This window comes from Notamacropus eugenii, chromosome 2 (assembly GCF_028372415.1).
Source record: "Notamacropus eugenii isolate mMacEug1 chromosome 2, mMacEug1.pri_v2, whole genome shotgun sequence".
In the NCBI taxonomy this organism is placed as follows: Eukaryota; Metazoa; Chordata; class Mammalia; order Diprotodontia; family Macropodidae; genus Notamacropus; species Notamacropus eugenii.
In genome coordinates, this window is record NC_092873.1 from 472,884,959 (window position 1) to 472,905,274 (window position 20,316).

General features: G+C 39.2%; 1 protein-coding gene across 4 annotated transcripts in view; it reads left to right on the plus strand.

Annotated features, from left to right (window-relative positions):
• The window catches only part of SLC9C2 (solute carrier family 9 member C2 (putative)), a 95,912-nt gene extending 77,457 nt beyond the window's left edge, over positions 1–18,455 (plus strand). For 2 of the 4 annotated variants that reach the window (XM_072648593.1, XM_072648596.1), the window contains 6 exons: positions 7–174; positions 1,924–2,055; positions 6,144–6,329; positions 8,332–8,434; positions 13,203–13,333; positions 15,949–18,455. In XM_072648593.1, the coding sequence (XP_072504694.1) occupies positions 7–174; positions 1,924–2,055; positions 6,144–6,329; positions 8,332–8,434; positions 13,203–13,333; positions 15,949–15,969 (741 nt within the window). In that variant the 3' untranslated portion in view covers positions 15,970–18,455. The remainder of the gene's footprint in view (positions 1–6; positions 175–1,923; positions 2,056–6,143; positions 6,330–8,331; positions 8,435–13,202; positions 13,334–15,948) is intronic. The other 2 variants (XM_072648594.1, XM_072648595.1) reach the window with 2 other exon arrangements.
• The last annotated feature ends 1,861 nt before the right edge of the window (positions 18,456–20,316 follow it).

Sequence of the window (20,316 nt, forward strand, 5' to 3'; positions counted from 1 at the left end):
TTGCAGCTAAATGGTTCATTTCTTCACTTTGGAATTCATCCTAAGCTGAGAGAACAGGCAAAATTGCCCCAAACATTTACAGAATATGTCACAAGTGGCGACATTATAGGAGAGTTGAGTTGTCTGCTTAAAAGAGAAGTGGGTTATACAGCTACCTGTGAAACTATTTTGCAGGTCAGACATCACTACTTTTTTTTACTGTATGTTGCGTGAAGGGGTGTACTGGAGTCACCTTGAACCAGCTGAGAGCCAATTGTTAAATTTTCAGGGTGAGCATTTGTACCTCAGAAATCAGTAAATGTTACCAATCAGGGCTTGATTTATTGATAGTCTTCGAGACTTAAGAAAGTGGTAGAGAAAACATTAATGATACAGATTAAACCTGAAAATGTGTCCAGAATAGTTTTTGGGGGGAATAAGGAATTGTTAAATGTTTACCAGAATGTCCCTTGATAGTTTTCTTTCATGTAATTCAGGGATCATGGTATGATTTTTTTCCCCCTGAGAACTCTTGATACTTTTAGTTGGAAAACCACCTAAATGATCAAAGAATCATGAAATCACAGGATTTTAGAGCAGGAAGGGACAGAAGTCATTCTCATTTCAAAGTAATCCTCAAGTTGTGATCCCACCTCTGCTTAAAGCCCTCCAGTGAGGGCGAACCTTGTTACTATCTGAGGTGACCTTGCCCTTTCAGACAGCTGTATTTGCTAGGCATTTTTTTCCTGTCATCAAACCTAGATTTCCTTCTTTGATACTAGCATAAGGGTTTTACATGTTGAGTGTCAACATTTAAATGAATATTTTTGGATAGTCTAAAACCTTTGATTCTCAGTTCCTTCTGCCTGATCCTCTTACCCCCACTCTGCTCTGTCTGTCTCTGTTTTTTTCTGTCTTTCCCTCACCACTGTCACTTTAATGGTAGTATTTTTCTCTTTCATGGTCTGTAGTGATTAAAGAATTCATTATTAAATGTCCAGTTACTTGTGATGAGCCACTCCATTCTTAGCTGGTTTGGTACTTGGAAATCAGACTTGAAGCCTTTCCAGCATGGTAGAAGCTACCAGATCTTTCTTTCTACTGGCCTAACCTATGAGAATCTTAGGTGTCCTCTACACTATGATGAGGTGTCATGGTAGGACTTTGGGGAGGTCACAGAATATCCTACAACAAGAAAACTTGGCCAGTGATTTTGCTGAGCTCCAAGTTTAGGGACAGCACTTGCCTTGACTCCTCATATATACAATCAGTTTTTAGGTACTGTGATTTCTCTGGCCACAGCATCTCTTTTATTCATTCTATTCTCTCTACTCATGTGGCTATCACCATAGGCCAGTCTCTCATCACTCTTTAGATGGACTATTGTAGCAGCACTGGTCTCTCTCCTCTCTAATTTATTTTCTATATAGCAACCAAGGTGATTTTCCTACAGCCACAGGCCTGTTTCATTCCCCTGCTAAATAAATTAATAAAAATAATTAATAAAAAAATCTATTATGTCTGGGGTTAACTATAAATCTAGTAGACCTTTTAAAATGCTTTGCAACCTGGCTTTGACACTTACTACACATTAGTCCTTTTAATACTTTCTTGGTGCTCCTCACCTAAGTACCCCACCCAACCAGAAAAGACTACCTCTTACTCCTAACTGAAATCAGGAGGTGTCCACTTAGTGAAATCGAGTTGTGTTTTCACCCGAGGGATATATCAAGGCTTAGTGCCTTGATATTTAGGATAGCATGGTATGATTGGTTTACTCAGTCGACTACCCTTTCCTCTCCATAACATTCATACCCTTACAAATGTCCTGATTATACTCCAGAAAATGGCCAAATTCTTGGTATGGATAGAGTTCCCATTTTCTCATAGTCTTATTCCTGCTGCTTATATGTATGCTGTTATTATTCTGTTTCATTTTTTCAGGCCTGTTTTATCTCTCTCGAAGACTTATATGAAGGTTTTGATGTATTTTGGTCTTTCTTAGAAGATAAAATGTGGTTGAAAGTTGCACTCAACATAGCAAATCAATATATAAAGGCTGGTATAATGGGTGAGGTAAGACATGTGATTCAACTGTTATAATTCTTTTTTCCAGACCTTTGATTTCAGCAATGTGTGGGACTCTCAGTACAGAAACTCTTTCTACTAATTTAGATCAGTATCTCTTATGTAACATAATCTTAGAGGGTTGCCTGGTGCATCATTCAAAGGTTGAGTGACTCAAGTCCATGACTGTATATGATGTATATTGTATATAGTTCTTGTGACTCCAAGGTCAATTCTCTACCTCCCCTACCATGCTTCCTCCCCTATAAGGATCTGTCATGTTTCACAGAACAAAAGAATATTTACAAAGTTCATAATTCATAGATTTAGAGCTGGAAATTCAGACCTACCTCTCTTAAAGCCTCTGTGTATGGTGTCGGTAACTCATCACAATACTATCAAGGAAGATGTAAGACATCTGAGAAGTTATAGCTTTGTAATTCTCTGTTTCATATTTATTTTTATGTGGATTCCACAGATATTGATTTGGTAAAGCCCAAGAGACAAAGATAGTGCTAATAGGAATAATTTAATGGACATTCAGCTGGACCTTAGCTCATTGAATGTCAGTCAGTCAAGTCAATAAATATTTATTGTGTCTACTATGTGCTAGGCACTGTTTTAACCTCTGGGGACACAACGAAAGGCAGAAGACAGTGCTTGTTCTCAGTCTAAGGGGGGGGGAAACAACATGCAAACAACCATGTACAAACCAGTCACATACAGGCCACATTGGAAATTATCAACAGAGGAAAGGTTCTAGAATTAAGAGGGATTGGGAAAGGCTTCATATAGAAGGTGGGATTTTAGCTGACACTTAAAGGAAATCAAGGAAGCCGGAAGGCAGTGATGAGGAGGGAAAGCATTCCAAGGATGCGGACAGACAGTGAAAATTCAGTGATTCAGGAGACGAATCTCAAGATGCCCAATAGGCAGTTGGAGATTTCAGACTGAAGGTCAGTGGAAAGTCTGGGGCTGCATAAATAAATTTGAGAATCATCAGCATAGAGATGATTGAATCCAAGGAAGCTGGTGAAGTCATCAAGAGAAATAGTACAGAGGGAGCAGAGCGCCCAGGTTAGAACTCTGTGGGACATTCATGGTTAGCAGGTAAGACCTGGATGAAGATCCCGCAGAGGAGGATTGAAGGAAAGGCCATTAGATTGGGTAATTAAGAGATTATTAGTAACTTTGGAGAGAGCAGTTTCAATTAAATGATGAGGCTGGAAACATGACTCAAGAGTTAAGTGGAGAGAGGAAAGGAAGTGGAGGCACCTATTATAGATGGGCCTCAAAGACCTTAAGCACAAAACGCAGGAGAGATATGGAACAATATTTATTAGGGATGGATGGATCAAGTGAGGGTTTTTTGAGAATGGGAGAGATGTGGGAATGTTTGTAGGCAGTAAGGAAGTATCCAGTAGACAAGGAGAGACTGAAGATAAATGAGAGAATTAGGATGATAAAAGGGACAATTTACTGGAAAAGATGAGATGAAATGGTATCACTTATGCAAAGAGAGGGAATTCTTTTTCATTTTAGCATGGAGAAGGACCCACTTATTCACGTGAGAAAGGGGTGAAGGAAGAGATAGTGGTGGAATAAATATGAGCGATGTGAGATGAGGAAGAAGCGAAAAAAGGAAACTCATGGTGAATGGCCCCATTTTTTTCAGTGAAATGTGAGGCAAGGTTCTTTGCTGAGAAAGATGAGGGATGGGGGAGCTATGAGAGGTTTGAGGAGGGATAAAAAAGGTTTAGAAAAACCATTGTGGTGAGTAGGATATTGAGCCAATTAGTGTAGTGTAAAAGACTTCTTTGCTGCATTGACGGTCACTTGGGATTATGTCATATAAATTTGTAGTGAACCCAGTTGCATGGTTTCATTATTTCTTCTAGTTTCATCAGTAAATGTGTAAGAGCAGAGGCAGTGGATGGTGGGAACAATTAAAGGCCAAGGTTTGGCATGGCAAGATTGGTAATTGGATAAGGACTCAAAGGACCCAAAAAGGCAGGGTAGGGTTTGAATTGGTTCAGAAAGCGGTCAAGATGGGGAATGGAGGAGAGTACAGCCAAGTGCAGAGGTGATAGTCTGGGAAAAAACTGAGGGATTATAGGTCATTGTATGGTTGAAGAACATAGTTTCAGGTTGCAAGACAAAGGGAGAGGTAGAATGACAATAGAACGTAATCAGATAAGGGCATTTCAGAGTTTGTGAAATTTTGGAGCTTGTGAACATGGATATAGGTGATGGCAAGATCAAGGGTATGACCATATTTGTGTATATCTTTGGTAGGGTAGAGCAGTAGGTCATGTGAAATGAGCAAACTGAGGAACTATTAGGTGTAGGGATCTGTGACATCGAGGCCACATGTGGCCTCCAGGTCCTCAAGTGAGGCCCTTCAACGGAATCCAAACTTTACAAAACAAGTCCTTTTATTAAGGGGATTTGGATTTAAAGGGCTACACTTGAGGATCTAGAAGGCCACATGTGGCCTCAAGGATGCAGGTTCCCCACCCCTGGGTTAACCTGTCTTCTCTTCAAGGGAGGCACCTTGTGCTCAATGGAGTAGTGTTTCTATTAGAATACAAAATGGAAGAAAAATAGAAAGTCGTTCCTCTAAGGCTGCATACACTCTAAAGGAGACTACTATGTAAGTATACAATGAGCCAAACTTGAGAGAGAGAGAGAGAGAGAGAGAGAGAGAGAGAGAGGAGAGAGAGAGAGAAGAGAGAGACAGAGAGACAGAGAGAGAGAGAGGAGAGAGAGAGAGAGAGGAGAGAGAGAGAGAGAGAGAGAGACAGAGAGACAGAGAGAGAGAGAGAGAGAGAGAGAGAGAGAGAGAGAGAGAGAGAGAGAGAGAGAGAGAGAGAGAGAGAACATACAAACTAGAAAGGGTGTCTGTTGAGGTTGTGGTCCCTGAACTGAATCCTGAAGGAAAAGGATTCTTAGAGGAAATGTGGAGGAATTGTGTACCTCAAATTTACACCTTTCTGTTGTGGTCCTCTACCTCTTCATCCCAATTCTGTTCTGAGAGCTTTCCAAATATAGAGCAGTTGTGGTTCAAATCTGCAACTTTCTGCTCGTGAGGCACAAAGAATGGATTAAGAATGAATCTTTTGTACCAACCCAGAGAGCAAGATTAGGACTTGGGGACAAACTTTATGCCATTTATTTATTTACTTTTTAGAAATTAACATATTATAAGTATTTGAACTATAATAACGTGTATGTGGAAAATGTATCCAGCTATAGTGAGTCATATCTATTCACAATGGGACTTCCTTCAGTTCAATAGGAGGAAAACACCTTCTAATGATGTATTGTTCAAAACTGGAATGGGCCTCCTAATGTGCTAGTGAGCTCATCGCTGGGGATCTTCTGGCAGAGGCTGGCCCACTCTTTATGGGGGGTATTGTCCAGGAGATTCCCAATACTGGGTGGGGAGGTGAACTTAGGGCACATCCAGTGTTATGAGTCTATGACGATGTGCCCCTCAGTCCTGTGGAAAATGACACTCTTTTTGTCCTTGTACTTCCATTTTGGATGCTATAAGATCATCCCTCTCCTCCCCCTGTGGGTACTAGGAACTGACTAATATAAGCCAGTAAAATCAGTTCTATTTAAACTCACAGCAGGCAACTTTTGCATTGGAATATTATTAAAGACTTAGAAAGCCTAAATAGAAAGCCTGTTCAATGGTTCTCCATTTTCCACATATTTACTTTAGATTCCCAAAGATGAAAGGCATGATTTCCTCTCAATGAAATCGTGTGGCAGTCCTTATATTTTAAGTCAAGCCAATAAGCATTTATTAAGCACCAACTACTGTGTGTACCAGGCATTGTGCTAAGCATTGTGTATGCCAAGAAGGGCATACACAGTCCCTGTTCTTGAGGAATTCACAGTCTAATGTGGGATAACATGCAAACAGCTATCTACCAACAGGAGACATACAGGTTAAACTGGGGATAACACTAGTATCAGGGAGGATTGGCAAAGGCTTCCTGCAGAAGTTGGGTCTTCAGCTAAGACTTGGGGGCAAGGAGCCAGGGAAATCAGGAGGCAGATCGTTTATTTCTGTCATTTATTTCTAGGAATTAACATATCAGAAGTATTTAGAAGAAAATAATGTTTACATGGAAAATTTATCAAGCTACAGTGAGCTGACTATTTATGATGATACTATGCAGTATGTTCTCATTGTATTTGGAAGCGTGATGAATGTTGCTACTGAGGAACCGTATTTTGCCCCCAGCTTAATACCTCCCACATGTCGTCAGGTAAGAAGGATAATTCCTGGCATTCTAAATTTGTCCCTTATTATTCTACCCACAAATCTCATCGGGGTATTGTATAAAATAGCTTTTACATTCTACTTACCGTCCTAAAAAAAATAAATGTATACATATATTAGATATATATATAGCTTCACCTTAAAAGCATAGATCCTATAGCCCTTATATTATTTATCCTGTGTCAGGGATAAGGATGAGACCTGTGATGTCATCAGCATAGGGAATTCCTTAGTGAGAAAACTCTGTTTAACTCAAAATCTTTCTATAATACCAGGGGATGGTTTTTTGTTTGTTTGTTTTATTTTGTTTCCTTTTATTACAAACAATTCTGAGTAGGCCTGGTAATCCCAGGATGTTCTAGACCAATCCATTCTAATCTAATAAATACTAACTGTTTATGAGATGTGGTAGATACAGTCCAAGCAGTGGAGATAAAATGAGCAAAAAGAAAGGAGCCTTTGACTGGAAGACAGCACACAAAAGGAGGCATGAAAGCTGAAGCAGATGGGGCAGGACAGGACACCAGGGATGTTTGGTGTGGAGGCCTCTTGCTCTATGAAGCTGAAACCAGGCAGGGTAGCAGGTGCGAAGCAGAGTCAGTTTCTGACCTCTGTAGAGGAAGACACTGGGAGGAGTTTGGATATCTGCCCTCCACTCAGAGGAGAGAGGAGGCTGATGAAGGTGAAGTCAATCCAGGCATGAATTAGCAGCCTGGTGGGGAGTTTAAAAGTGATGAGCTTAAAAATTTTTTTTCTTTCAAGTGATGAGTTTATCCTGAGAAGGGCATTTTGTGGTGGAGTTGAACCAGGTAGTGTAGTAGATGCAAAGTGGAGTGAGCTGAGTCTATGCTTTGTAGGGATTTTTTAAAAATCATAAATGAGTATTATATTTGGTGAAATAGAAGGGAAAAATATAGAACTAAGCCAATTGTTGGAGAATTCAGAACTCAAAAGAATCATAATGCCATCTGAATGAAAACTTTAAAGTCTGCAAATATTTCTCAGCCTCACTTGGTCCTATTACACAAAGACCACATGCTAAGAGACAGAAAAATTATAAAGAAATATTGAAAAAAATGCTAAATATCCTTTAAAAATCAAATTTACTGAAAACATTGTGGTATGTTTGTCCTTTGTTGCTGAAGAAGACCATGCCATCAGAGAAATGATGACATGACTTGCACTTGACTTTGTTTTGAGTGAGGAAGGGCTGTGCAGCCTCACTTCTCCTCCAGAGCCATTTGAATCCAGTGACCAGATACTGATCAGGATGACTGGAGATGACCCAGGATGAGGCAATTGGGGTTAAGTGACTTGCCCAAGGTCACACAGCCAGTGAGTGTCAAGTGTCTGAGGTGAGATTTGAACTCAGGTCCTCCTGACTTCTGCACTGGTGCTCTATCCACTGCACCTCCTAGCTGCCCCACTGAAAACATTAAGTAATTTAGGGAGAACAAGCAAAAGATACAGTGCTGAGTGGAGACTCAATGGTGACATCCTGAAAAATGAGTGGAGCAAAGGACAAATCACAGAAATAATAACCATGTAAAAGAGGATGATGTTGATAAGGCAACACATAAAATTCCTGAGATCTAACTGCAGCAGTGCTTAGATGAGAAATTATGTTCCTAAGAACATGCCTCAGCAACACAGAAAAAAAAGAGGATAAATGCACCGAATTAGAAATTTGACATTAGGAAATCAACAAATGATTGCAAATAATGACATTTTTAAAATTGGAAAACAAATAGGTCATTATTAATACAAACAGATTATAGAACTGATAAAACTAAAAATGATTTCTTTGAAATGACTAACAAAATTGCTTTTGCTAGCCTGATCAAAAAAGTAAATGGAGGAAAATCAAGTTAACCAAATAAGAACGGTCTCAGACATTTTGGAATAAAACTTGTAATAATATTACTGAAAAAAAAGATTAAATAGAGATGGTTGACTATTATTGTGATTAATTTTGACTCATCTTTCAGATTCAAGGTACATCTGATATAAACAAATTGCTGATTGTACGAAAAGAACACCCTTCGAAAAATGAGGGTTTAGAAAAGGAAGACTGCGAATCTGACAAATGCAGTAAGGAGACCAGCACTTTTATACATAATTTGCTTTTAATTCTGAGGAAAGAATTTTTGTATTTTGCATTTGTCAAATCTGGTTTGAGAATAATGATTAAGAAGCTAGCCTTAGGATGAACATGACTTTTTGCTTTTCAGTCCCAGATGATCACCATCCTCCTAGCTGGAGGAATAGTGTCTCAGATTAAAGCTTTACATTTTGTGCCCTATAAGATTAGTGCTGTTTGGCATGTTTGCACCTGTATTGGAGATACGTTCTTGATTCCTACTCATTTCACATCCACTGTGAGGTTTGAGTGATTTCGTAGTTCCTCCCTTCCTCTAGTAGTTTTAAGTAATTCAGTTTCTGTCCCTCATCTATATGGGAAGAGACGATCAATTCTGAGTCTAAGCAGAGTGATGCTGGCAGACATATGACAGAAACAAATAGAGGAACCTAATAGTGTTAACTGCCCTGATCTTTTGAGCCAAGGGAAGAGTGGAACAGAGATTATTGCCAGTAGGATAAAGGTGAAAATGGGGGCTTCTGGGATGTGATGGTTAGGGAGCTATGAGAGAGAGAATAATGCTGATATCAGAAGCTGGAAAAATAAATGTCCTTTCCCCCGCCCTAATTTATTCATTTATTTTTAGTTTACAGCATTCAGTTCCACAAGCCTTTGAGTTCCAAACTTTCTCCCCCCATCTCCCACCCCCTTCTCCCCTTCCCAAGATGGCATGCCATCTGATACAGGCTCCACATAGGTATTCACATTCAAGAGAAAATAAATGTCCTTTAAGGACAAAAAGGGGATGCTAGTTTAAAACCTTCCAAATATGGTTACAACTTCACATAAGTCACTTGCCTCTCACTATTCCTGTTCCAACATCTTTTCTACTACCCTATCCTGAACACACTTCTGAGCTCAGATTTGTCTTGCTTTGTTGACACAAAACCCCTTTTCTTTTTCCCAATGTGATAGCCTTTTGACTTCTGGAGCCTAGTTATTCTTTGGCAGCATCTAGCAATTAATTCAGTTTCCCCTGAAGAAAGCAATGTAGTTGAAAGGAATATCAGTAAGTTCCCATTGATCTCTTTCTGCTGCCCTAGCCTGAACTTGGGTTATTTAGCCTTTCGACAGCAGGCCCTACTCAATCAACAAAAAATTCATTTGATAAATTTTATTAATTCATTGTAGGGTCTGGGGATGCCCTCAAGTCCTTGCCCTCAAGACACTCATATTCTATTTGGGGAGACAATGTGTACATTTCAAATAGATAAAAGGTAATTTGGAGATTGTCGGATAAGTGGCAAGTTTCATGCAGAAGATGGGTTTGAGCCCAGGCTTGAAGGAAAGCAGGAATGCTAAGAGGCAGAAGGAAATAGAAGGTCATGTTTAACGAATAGGAAGAAGGACCATTCATTAATTCTAGCTCATGTGTCATAAAACTGAAAAGGTTGGTTAGAATAAGTTTGTGAAGAGCTATAAATGCCAAATAAAGAGTTTATATTTGATCCCCAAAGTAATAAGCAGTCCCTAGAGTTTATTGAGTAGACCAGTAGTCTAGGTCAGGTCTGAGCTTTCAGATCCCTGTGGCAGTTGTGTGGAGGACAGATTGGAATTAGAAACTAATTAGGAAGTTATTGCAATGGTCTAGGCAAGAGATATGGTGGTGGCTCGTTCAGTGGGAGAGGGGTGATGGATGGACACAAAAGAGGTTGTGGAGATAGAAAGAAGACTTGGAAGATGATTGGCTATTATGGAGGGAGTGGGGGTGAGAAGTCAAGGATTCAGTTCAGTTGTTCAATTAACATTTATTAAGCTCTTCACAAGTGCCAGGTATGAGGCCAAGTGCTGAAAGGATAACACCAAGACTGCAAACCTGAGCAATTGGAAGAGATAGGGAAATTATTAAAAGGGCTGGGTTTTGGGGGGAAGATAATGTGTTTGATTTTGAACAGATTTGAGAGACAATGGGACATTCAGTTTAAAATATTCAATAACTATTGTGAGATTGGAACTCAGTAGAGAGACCAAGGCTATGTGTATTGATGTGGGAGTCATTTGCAAAGAGATGATATTTAGACCCATGGGAACTGATGGTCACTGAGTGAGAGGAGAGAGAGAGAGGAGAGAGAGAGAGAGATGGAGAGAGAGAGAGGGAGAGAGGAGAGGAGAGGAGAGTAGAGGAGAGGAGAGTAGAGGAGAGGAGAGGGGAGGAGAGGGCAGGGGAGGAGAGGGGAGGGGAGGAGAGGGGAGGGGAGGGGAGGAGAGGTATGGAACGGAACCTTGGAGTTCATCTACAGTTAAGGGATGTAATGTGGAGGATGACAGAGTAAAGGAGACTGAGGAGTGGTCAGACAGTTTGGTGGAGAATCAAGAAAGAGCAATCTCATGAAACCCCCAGAGAGAAGAGAGAAAGTAGGAGAAATGGGTGGTCTGCTGCCAAGAGGTCAGGAAGGTGAAGTTTTTAATAAATATCCAGAAAACAGCAACATTTGCAGCAGGCCCTTCTTGTTACATGTGGCCCTTGTATTAGAGTGGCGTTGTTCTCCTGGCCCTTATGGATGGATTGCCAAGTAATATTACTGAATGATGAGGAAGAATTCACGTTTCAGGGAATTCTGTATTTCGACCACCTTCAGTGATCGTGGAGTGGAAAGGATATGGGCCTGAACATTAAACCTGTGGTGGCTTTCCACCTTTATAACTTCACCAAGCCCAAGTCCCACTTCTCCTACAACTTCCCTTTGTGTGGTAGTAGTAAAGGGCTATGGAGGAGCTGGTCTGTATCAGAATTAAGCCCGGTCAAGCCTGACCTGTGTAACATTCATCTCATGTAAGTTGATAATTTATGAAATTAGGTAACGATGCCAGGCATGCCCGTTTCTTTGGGTATTTGACGAAAGCCCCAATGGCAGAGGGAAATAGGTCTACAATCACACTTTGAAGAGGTACAGAGGGCAGTTGGGAGCACTGAACAGTATGGGCCACATGGAGATAGAAAAGAGCTGGTGGGCAGAAGGTAGAGGTCTCATTTTTATACGGCTTGTGGGGGGAAGAGCTGTTCAGACATCTCAGTCACAGCCAGCTCTTTGTGACCCCATTTGGGGTTTTCTTGGCAAGGAAACTAAAGCGGTTTGCCATTTCCTTTTCTAGCTCATTTTTACAGATGAGTAAATTGAAGCAAACAGGGTAAAGTGATTTGCCCAGGGTCACAAAACTAGTAAGTATCTTAGGCCATATTTGAACTTAAGAAAGATGAGTCATCCTGCCTCGAGGCTCTGTGCTCTATCCACTGAGTCACCATGCTGTCCTTTTGGGGAACAGACTACTAACTCTTATCTGTGTTACCTTGGGGTCAGTTCATCGACATATCCAAATCATCTCAAAGTTGTCAATAAGATTTTAAAGTTAACGTGTCCACATTATCTCAAAATTACCAGCATGCCTAACTGTGGATAACTGGAACTTCTCTGAGATTTGTATATCATAGAACTGAAGGACCCTGACAGAAGCACCCAGATGGCTTCTGCTAATTCAGCACATATTACTAGGATGAAAATTTTGGTTAATTTATGATACAATTTGTAAATTAATGCTTTTTTGATCTTTGAGATGGTTTGCACGTAACTTCCAGGTTCTTCTTTGTTTCTTTACTTCCTGCTATTGCTCCTTCATACTGTCTACTATAAACTCATTTTTTCAACTAGAATTAGAGAGGTGGTCAGGGGAACCAGAACAAGATATAATTTTGTTATACACAACACACTGCCTTAGATTGTAATTATATCTATAAATGCCTTATTCTCTACTAAACTCTTAAGTTTCTTAAGGATAAGGTTGTGTCTTCTACATCTTTGGGTCCCATAGTACCTTGTGCAGAAGTGGGAGCTTTAAGAATATCTGTTAAATGAATGGATGGATTACTGTGCTATTATACCTCACAAACTTGATGCCTTTAGAATGCAGTACTGTGATAATTATGTGAAAATAGGAATGACCTGAAACCTCATCGTGGATGGAACTTGAGTTTGTTAGAACCATATTTGGTAACAATACAGTGTGTTCCTGGTATAAATAAAGATTGGAGAAACACATACATTTGTGTGACATGTGCTTATATATGCCTATATACACAAAGGTATGTGTACATACACACCTACATAAACACAAACTAAATGAAACATTCTAATATATGTACGTATAACTATAACGTGTGTTAATGAGAATGTCAACACAATGAGTTATCTTAAAAGAGGAAAGGCTATCTTGTAAATACCTTAAAGAGACCTCTACTTTCACTAGGGGTTATTCATTTCAATATGGCGAGATGTTGAAAATGTTTTATTTGGATAGTTTTCTTGATACGCACTGTTTCAGAAGTGATTACTCAATGTATTTATATATCCCATCCCAGAACTTTTTATTACAATTGAAGTTTATCTGGCCACTTCTAAATGATTTCATTTTTGTACGAGTCAATCTTCTTATAAAAAGTGTTATTAATTCCTTAGCAAAATCTCTCCTAATTGTGTGTGTGTGTGTGTGTGTGTGTGTGTGTGTGTGTGTATACAATATCAAGCATATAAATTGGGTTCTAATTTTCGGTTTGTATCTGAGTTTCTTATGTATATCAATATGACAATTGGCTAACCTGAAAACGGAAATTTCCCAGTCTAAAAGTTTCCAAATCTGAATTCCTAATTGTAAAGACATAAAGTTTGAGCTAATTTTCATTATTTGACCTGCTTATTGACAAAGTAAATTTAAAATTGTGTGAAGACCAATTTTGTAGGAGATTTGTACGAGAGAAAAGGATCTCTACATTTGACCTGAATTGGAAAGGCCAGACAGCTACAACCTGCCCTGTGGCCTCAACCAGCGCCAGTTGCAATCCAGAGGACTTGAAGGCTGTATGAGATGACATTTCTATGAAATACAATTTTATTTCTTTGATTGTTTACTTTTTCCCCTTGTACTTTTTATCTGTAAGGTGTACCTACTAAAGGAGACTGCCCCCTTTGATTCTGCCAATTCACTGATCAATCTCTCCTTCATTTTTCCTCACATCCTTTCCCATGATGAGCCCCATAGTGAAGAACATGTGATAAAGTATTGGTAATATCAGTTAGTGATTCATTGAGGAGACTGTGTCTCAATAGAATCGAATGGGGAGATGAGAAAAATGATTATTTTTCTCTTGTGTTTAATAACTAACGATTATATTAGGACCAAGGTTTTCCCCTTTTCTATTTCCTCATTCAGAAATCAGCCCCTGTAGGTTCCTCAAACAGCCTTTGAGGTGCAGGGCTGATAGTAAGAGGGAAAACTCAGATCTGTTCAAAATGTAAAATGAGGTAAACTGATGGATTCCAGCCCACTGTGTTTTATTCACACAGGTCTGGGAAAATGTGGATTCTCTCTTTTGTTGGGTGGGTGAAGGACCACAGATAATTCTCTTTGACCAAAGCTGAGTGATCCCAGTCACATCCCCCAGCCTCTCACTAGAGATTTTTCATTATGATATCCATTCTTCTCATTACTTGTTAACCAATCAGAGTTGATTTCCATCCTCAGGTACACTCCCTTTTCCAAAGGCTTTATAAGTATTGAAGGTTTCCCAGGTTAGGTCTCTTTGGTCGATGAAAGGACAAATGAGCCCTTTTTATTAACCTACTTGCTAGCAGTAGTTGATAAAACTGATTAGAATTTACCCAGAAACTCAAAAATTTTTACTTGTGACACATGCATATATATGTGTGTGCATGAACGTACACATGTACACAATAATATACTACACCAAGTTACCTCTAAATGGAGTATTTTAATATAGGCATTTACACATATTAATAATACATATACAAGTATACATATATGTATGCATATGTATATCTTTCAGTCTGTCTATCATCTATCTAGCTTTCTGTCTATGAAAATCCCACTTAGAGACATCTTGATGTAGTTATATGTCTATTTTATACATTGCGCAGTAGCATCTTTGTTCTAAAAAATATCCAAATATATTTATATTTGTATATTAGAATAATCAATTTAGAGGCAGTTTGATATAGTAATACATATTTCTAGTATATGTATATAAAATATATACACATGCATTAATGCAATACACTTATATATCTTTATGTATGATAATTCATTTAGAGGTAGCTTGGTATAGTGATGTATTCTATATTTTGCAATATGTATTCTAATATATGGATATATACATATGCATATATGCACACATGGATATGTCTATATCTATAAACTAGAATAATTCATTTAGAGGTATATTGGTGTAGTGACCAAAGACCTAGATTTGGAATCACGAAGCTGGCTTTGTGTCCTGCTTCTGTCCCTTTCTAGATATAACAATGATTAATAATGATAATCCAAGCTACAGAATGCTTTCAAGTTTATAGAATACTTTCCATGTCATTGCATTTGACCCTTACTTGTGTGACAACAACCCTATGAGGAAGGTGCTATTATTATCACCACTTTTACAAATGAGGTTTCTAAGGTTGAGAGAGGTTGGGTGACTTGCCCAGGGTTACATAGGAAATGTCTGAAGCACATCTGAACTGCCGTTTTCCTGACTCCAAATCTGAGCCTGTATCCACAACATTTCAACTGTCTCATAAAGAGTGACTGTGGGCAAGTTTTATCTCTCTGAGCCTCAGTTTATCCATCTGTAAAATGAGGATCATAATATCTGTTCGGCCTGCCTCCCAGGGCTATTGAAAAGAAAGCTTGAGAATTGTGATTATTCCAAACAGTGATTCATGGGGCTTCAAGTTACGATACTTGGTGCCAGATTAGAATGAATATTTCCTCTTCAATCTCCTCTTAGAGGCTACTTTCTAGCACCTTCTGTGATCTTGAACACTGACAGTTATTGAGATATCCTCAAGCACTGTCTCTTTTCTGGCCCTCCCCCTGGTCACTGTTTCTCCCAAAAGGGTGCATGCTTCTAGACAAATAGATAGGCATTAGAGTGTTCCAGAGCAGAGCTGTTAACTGAAAAGTTCCATGCCTGGGGTGAACTTCATAAAATCTAAACAGAGGAATGAAAAAGCACCATCAGATCAGCTTTTAAAGACAAATTCAGCTTGGGGGAGGTAATCTGGGGAGTGAGAGAGGAATTAGAGACCCTAGGACTTTTGTCTTGTAAATGAAGCCAGGTGGTAAATGGTTGGAGCTCATTTGGGTTGCTTCAGCTGGAGTAGGGAGGAAACACATATTACCTAGTATTTTCCTGTTTTACCTCTTCTTGTTAACTAGGTACTTAGCTCAGTTGGTTCCAAGCTGCTAAGTATATCATTAGGCCACCAGCTCCCTCTAAATCTCAGCACCTTGGAACAAAACCTAGGCCATCCCATCCCAGTTATGGTTCTGTCCCAAAGGGATGGAGATCATGTCTAAAGATGCCCAATACTTTGTAACATTTTACTAAGAAATTTTTAGTTCAATTTAGGCTCCACCTTTTGATAAGTCTAGTTAATGCTGGTATTCTTTCTTTCCTCAGAAAGCTATACCAAAAATTTAATGAGAAGTCAGAGCTGCTTGTTAAAAAAGCAAAAAAGTGAAATGGTGAGTTCAGATAGTTTGATTTGTTTCTTTTCCGTTCATTATATAAATGACTACAAAATAAAATATTTGGAGATACTGAGGCACAAATTAAAATTACTTTAAAATGTGAATAATGGGATACTTAAAAATAAGTGCAATTTTACTTTATCCTTGGTATAAATTTTAGAAATATTTAAATTCTAAAAGCAGGGGTCTGTGTAGAAAGGGTACATTTGGAGTACCCCTCTTTCTCCTTGATGACTTTGGTTGTTCTGAAGAATTCAAATTCCCTTGTTGTTGAAAATAGATTCACACGGAAATCAGTGGCAAAGACGAGAATATTGCTCACCTAACAAGTCTTTCCTTGCACTGTTCTCGGAAATTTCGAGTTAAAGACTATGTCAATCCAATGAATACGGCTTTATGGGACCAGATAGCATAGCTAAAACACAAGTACCATCACCTCCTGTAAATGGCCCTTTATTTTAATTTTTTCCCCCCAATTTTTCCCTTTGTAATAGTTTTGGGAAAGTTCCAAATAATAATAGCATTTATATATCACATTAAAATTTGCAAAGTACTTTGTGTGTGTGTGTGTGTGTGTGTATATATATGTATATGTTATCCCATTTGATCCTTACTACAATCCTCTGAGGTAGATGTTATTATCCTCATTTTGCAGATGAGAAAACTGAGAGAAGTTAATTGACTTGACTAGCAACACACTGCTAGTAAAGGTCTGAGTCAGGATTTGAACTCTGGTCTTCCTGACTCTAAGTCCTGTACTCTACCCACTACATTCCCTCGATACAAATTCATAGCCTACCATTTTTCTCTTAGCTTTTGTGAAGACGAGTCAGCTTCTTAAACAAGGAAAGCCTTTTAATCTGCTGCTTGGCACCTAGTGCCTCTGGTTAAAGACTACAGACTAATATCTACATAAAGTGGCCCCAAGTCTCTCAAGACAGTTTTCTTCGAATTTGAGAAAGGAGGCCACGTAAATTGCTTTAGGAGGTGTGCTGTAAAGGCCGAGTGCCAAATCTGAGATGTAAACGGCATTCTACAAGGAAATGAATTCCAGCCAGCCATCTGGTTCCCAAACTTGAATTTTACCAAATGAGGTCTATCTGGCTACCAAATAAATATAATAGCCATGATAGAATGTGATGGTCAGTTCAGAAAAATTAATTATTAATATTGTTTGGTAATGACCAGGGGCTAGGACATTGATTCCTGGACTCACTGCTGTCAATATTTCTTCCTCATTTTCTAGCACTAGTTCCTTGTTGCTTTTTTCTTCCTAATTTAGTAAAAGTAGAAGAATGGACTTTTTTTGGAACATTGTCTTGGCTTCTAAATGCAATTTTAAGGAGATGAATTGTTAGCATATTTAGTTTTTAGCATTTTTAAATGTAACTTAAAAAAATTTTCTTGAGTAAAGCCAATTAAAAACACAATTGTTCAGACTGTTTATTATGTGGATTTCTGGGGTGCTATGATACCTATATAGAGGGAACACCTCAAAGGTGAAAACCCTGAGGGAAATGGGAAGGAACATCAGGCAAGTCACAGCTATTTAAGGCAGGCAGGCAACATGCACTTACAATGTTCTGGACACTGGGGATAAAAATACAAAGAAAAAGAAAAGATGTACCTGTCCACCAACAGCTTATATTCTTCTAATGGAGGAAAACAGGAGCACATAGAAATGGAAGTGTTGAGAAGGGGTAACCCACGGGAGTGGGCATGGTGGTGAAATCCTGGAGAGTCAGAAGGGAATAATACAGCATGGTCTTTCTGGGCCCTCCCCAAAATGGAGGCCCCTGGAAGGGACTCACCAGGGGGAGCAGGGGCCTGGCATGGAGTTCAATATTCTACATGAGAAAGGGGATGAGGGAGCTCCCCAAGATGAGAAGGCAGTGGAGTTACTGTGGCAAAGTTAGGAGAGTCAGAAGCACAGCTGAAGTCCGAGATTTAAACATTCTGGACGCGTTTGTTCCCTCTGACCGCGCAGATGGCCACCCATTCTTTCTTGCCCACCCTCTGCAGTTCTTGTTTTTTTTTTTTTTAAATTTTAAATTTTTGATTTTTAACACAGTTCATATCACATAAAACAATTCCAACTTTTGGTCAGGTGATACTTCTTTTAAAGCATTTACAATATAGACCACAAATGAATTTATTTTTTAACATTAACCAACTGAGACACAAATAAGAATTATGCATGCTAACTTCATAAGCCCTTGACTGTCTCCACAGTATTACTAAGAATTAAAGGACCCTAACTTATTGTTGTTGGTCTAAAGTCCTAAGCCTAATAGCTTAATTTTAGTCTTAACCTCGGATGTTCCCCTACCAACAATCTATAATTTAATAGATCTGGTATTAAGCTTACAAACCTTTTGACTATATGAAGTTGCCACCAAGAGTAGGGACATTGCAGGGAAATAGTATCTCCCCAGCTTCATGTCAGTTCCAGGCAGTAGATTGTCAACTTGCATTCAGTGAGGCTTAAAGTCTGCCAGGTGTCAGTGGGTTGCAGTTCTTATCCACCCCAGAGGGTGCGCTCCAAGATGTTTCCTCCCAACTTCAGTGTGTGGATTGCCTGTGCGTTACCCCAACCCCCGAAGGGTTCCTCCAATGGACTAGCCCATCTTCTTCATACAGTCCCACATGCCTAATAGCACCTTTCTCCTGCCTCTTCAAAGTTGAATATTTTATATTGCAGCCTTCACTCTCACCAGGAATCTCTCCAGGGCCTTCTGTGTGAGTGTCTAGAGAATTCCATCATTTGGGACATGTAGCTGTGCTCAACAGAATACTGGCTTTTTCTTCCTAATGTGGCTTATTTCCTGTGGAGGTTTAGGGTCATTAAAAGACCTGTGCAATTTACTGAAGGCAATTCAGTCTAGTCTCTTCCTTTTAAGTTCTTAAAGTGACTTTTCCCATAGAAATACTTTTCTTTCTTCAAGGCCATACTTTGCTCCTCTTTCTTCCATGATCTCGATTCCTCCTTCAAGCTAAGTCATCCTTCCTTCCTCAACCTTTCACACTACTTAGCTTTCAGCTCTCGACTACAGTCTAACTTGCATTATGGTTATTTGCATATATATGCATACATGTGTGTACATATGTATGTGTATATATACATACATGTATCTATATGTATATGTGTGTATACACACACACACACATATATATTCCATCACCCCTACTACACTGTGAGCAGGGACTGTCATTTAACATGCTCCCTAGCAATTGTCTTCAACAAGTTCGGATACTAATAAACTTTTGAGCAGGTAGGTGGCCCAGAGGATAGAGGACCAGACCTGACGTCAAAAATTCATCTCAAATCTGGCCTCATATATTTAACTAGCTCTGGGACCCCAGGCAAGTCACTTAACCATGTTTGCCTCAGTTCCTCATCTGTAAAATGAACCGGAGAAGGAAATGGCAGGTAATTTTAGTATTTTTGCCAAGAAAACCCCAGAAGTCACAAAACTGGACTCGATTTAACAATATACATTTGTTGAATTGAAAAAAAAATCTCACTCCTTTGGGTGGGGCTGGAAGTATTGCTGAAAGATCCTATTAAAATGCAAACACATTACCTTTGAGGCAGTCACACTCATAATACATAATCTTCTTGCTAGCTAGCCACCTAAGGAAATCATAGGTTTAAGAACAGGAATTTTCACAAGTTAGGTGTGGCCAAAATTGGTAAGGCAGTTGCCAACCTTTGGGTTCACGGCCTCTCCCAACTTAAGTCTGATCCTCAGGATGATGCTTTGTGTAGGTCCGTGCTCCAAACCTTTGGACCTTAGTGGCTCCAATTCAAGCTTGGAATTGGCAGACAATATCTTCTGGAACGTCACCTTCACCCCACAATGAGATTTCAGAATTGGATTTTAGGACACCACATATACCCATAGCACGCCAACAGTGTCATGGGAATTTACACGGCAAAACCAGTTCTACATATTGTAAAAGGAACACCATTCTTATGTGGCTGTTTTTAAATATCACCCCGACCTTGAACAGGGTAAATCACACAAACATAGATTTAGAGCTGGGAGGGACCTATAATAATTTAGGAAAATGTGCTTTTTACATTTGGTATATGGTTATTTGTATACCTCCCTCATGTAAGCTCCTTGAGAATGAGGACTGGGTTTTTTTTTAACTTTCTTTTTATTCCCAGCACTCAGCATTGTGTCAGGCATAGAGCAGATGCTTTATAATGGTTTACAGTGCTTTATGACTTGAGACTAAGGTTCAAGGACACACAACTAGGAAATATCATAACTAAGATCTGAACACAGGT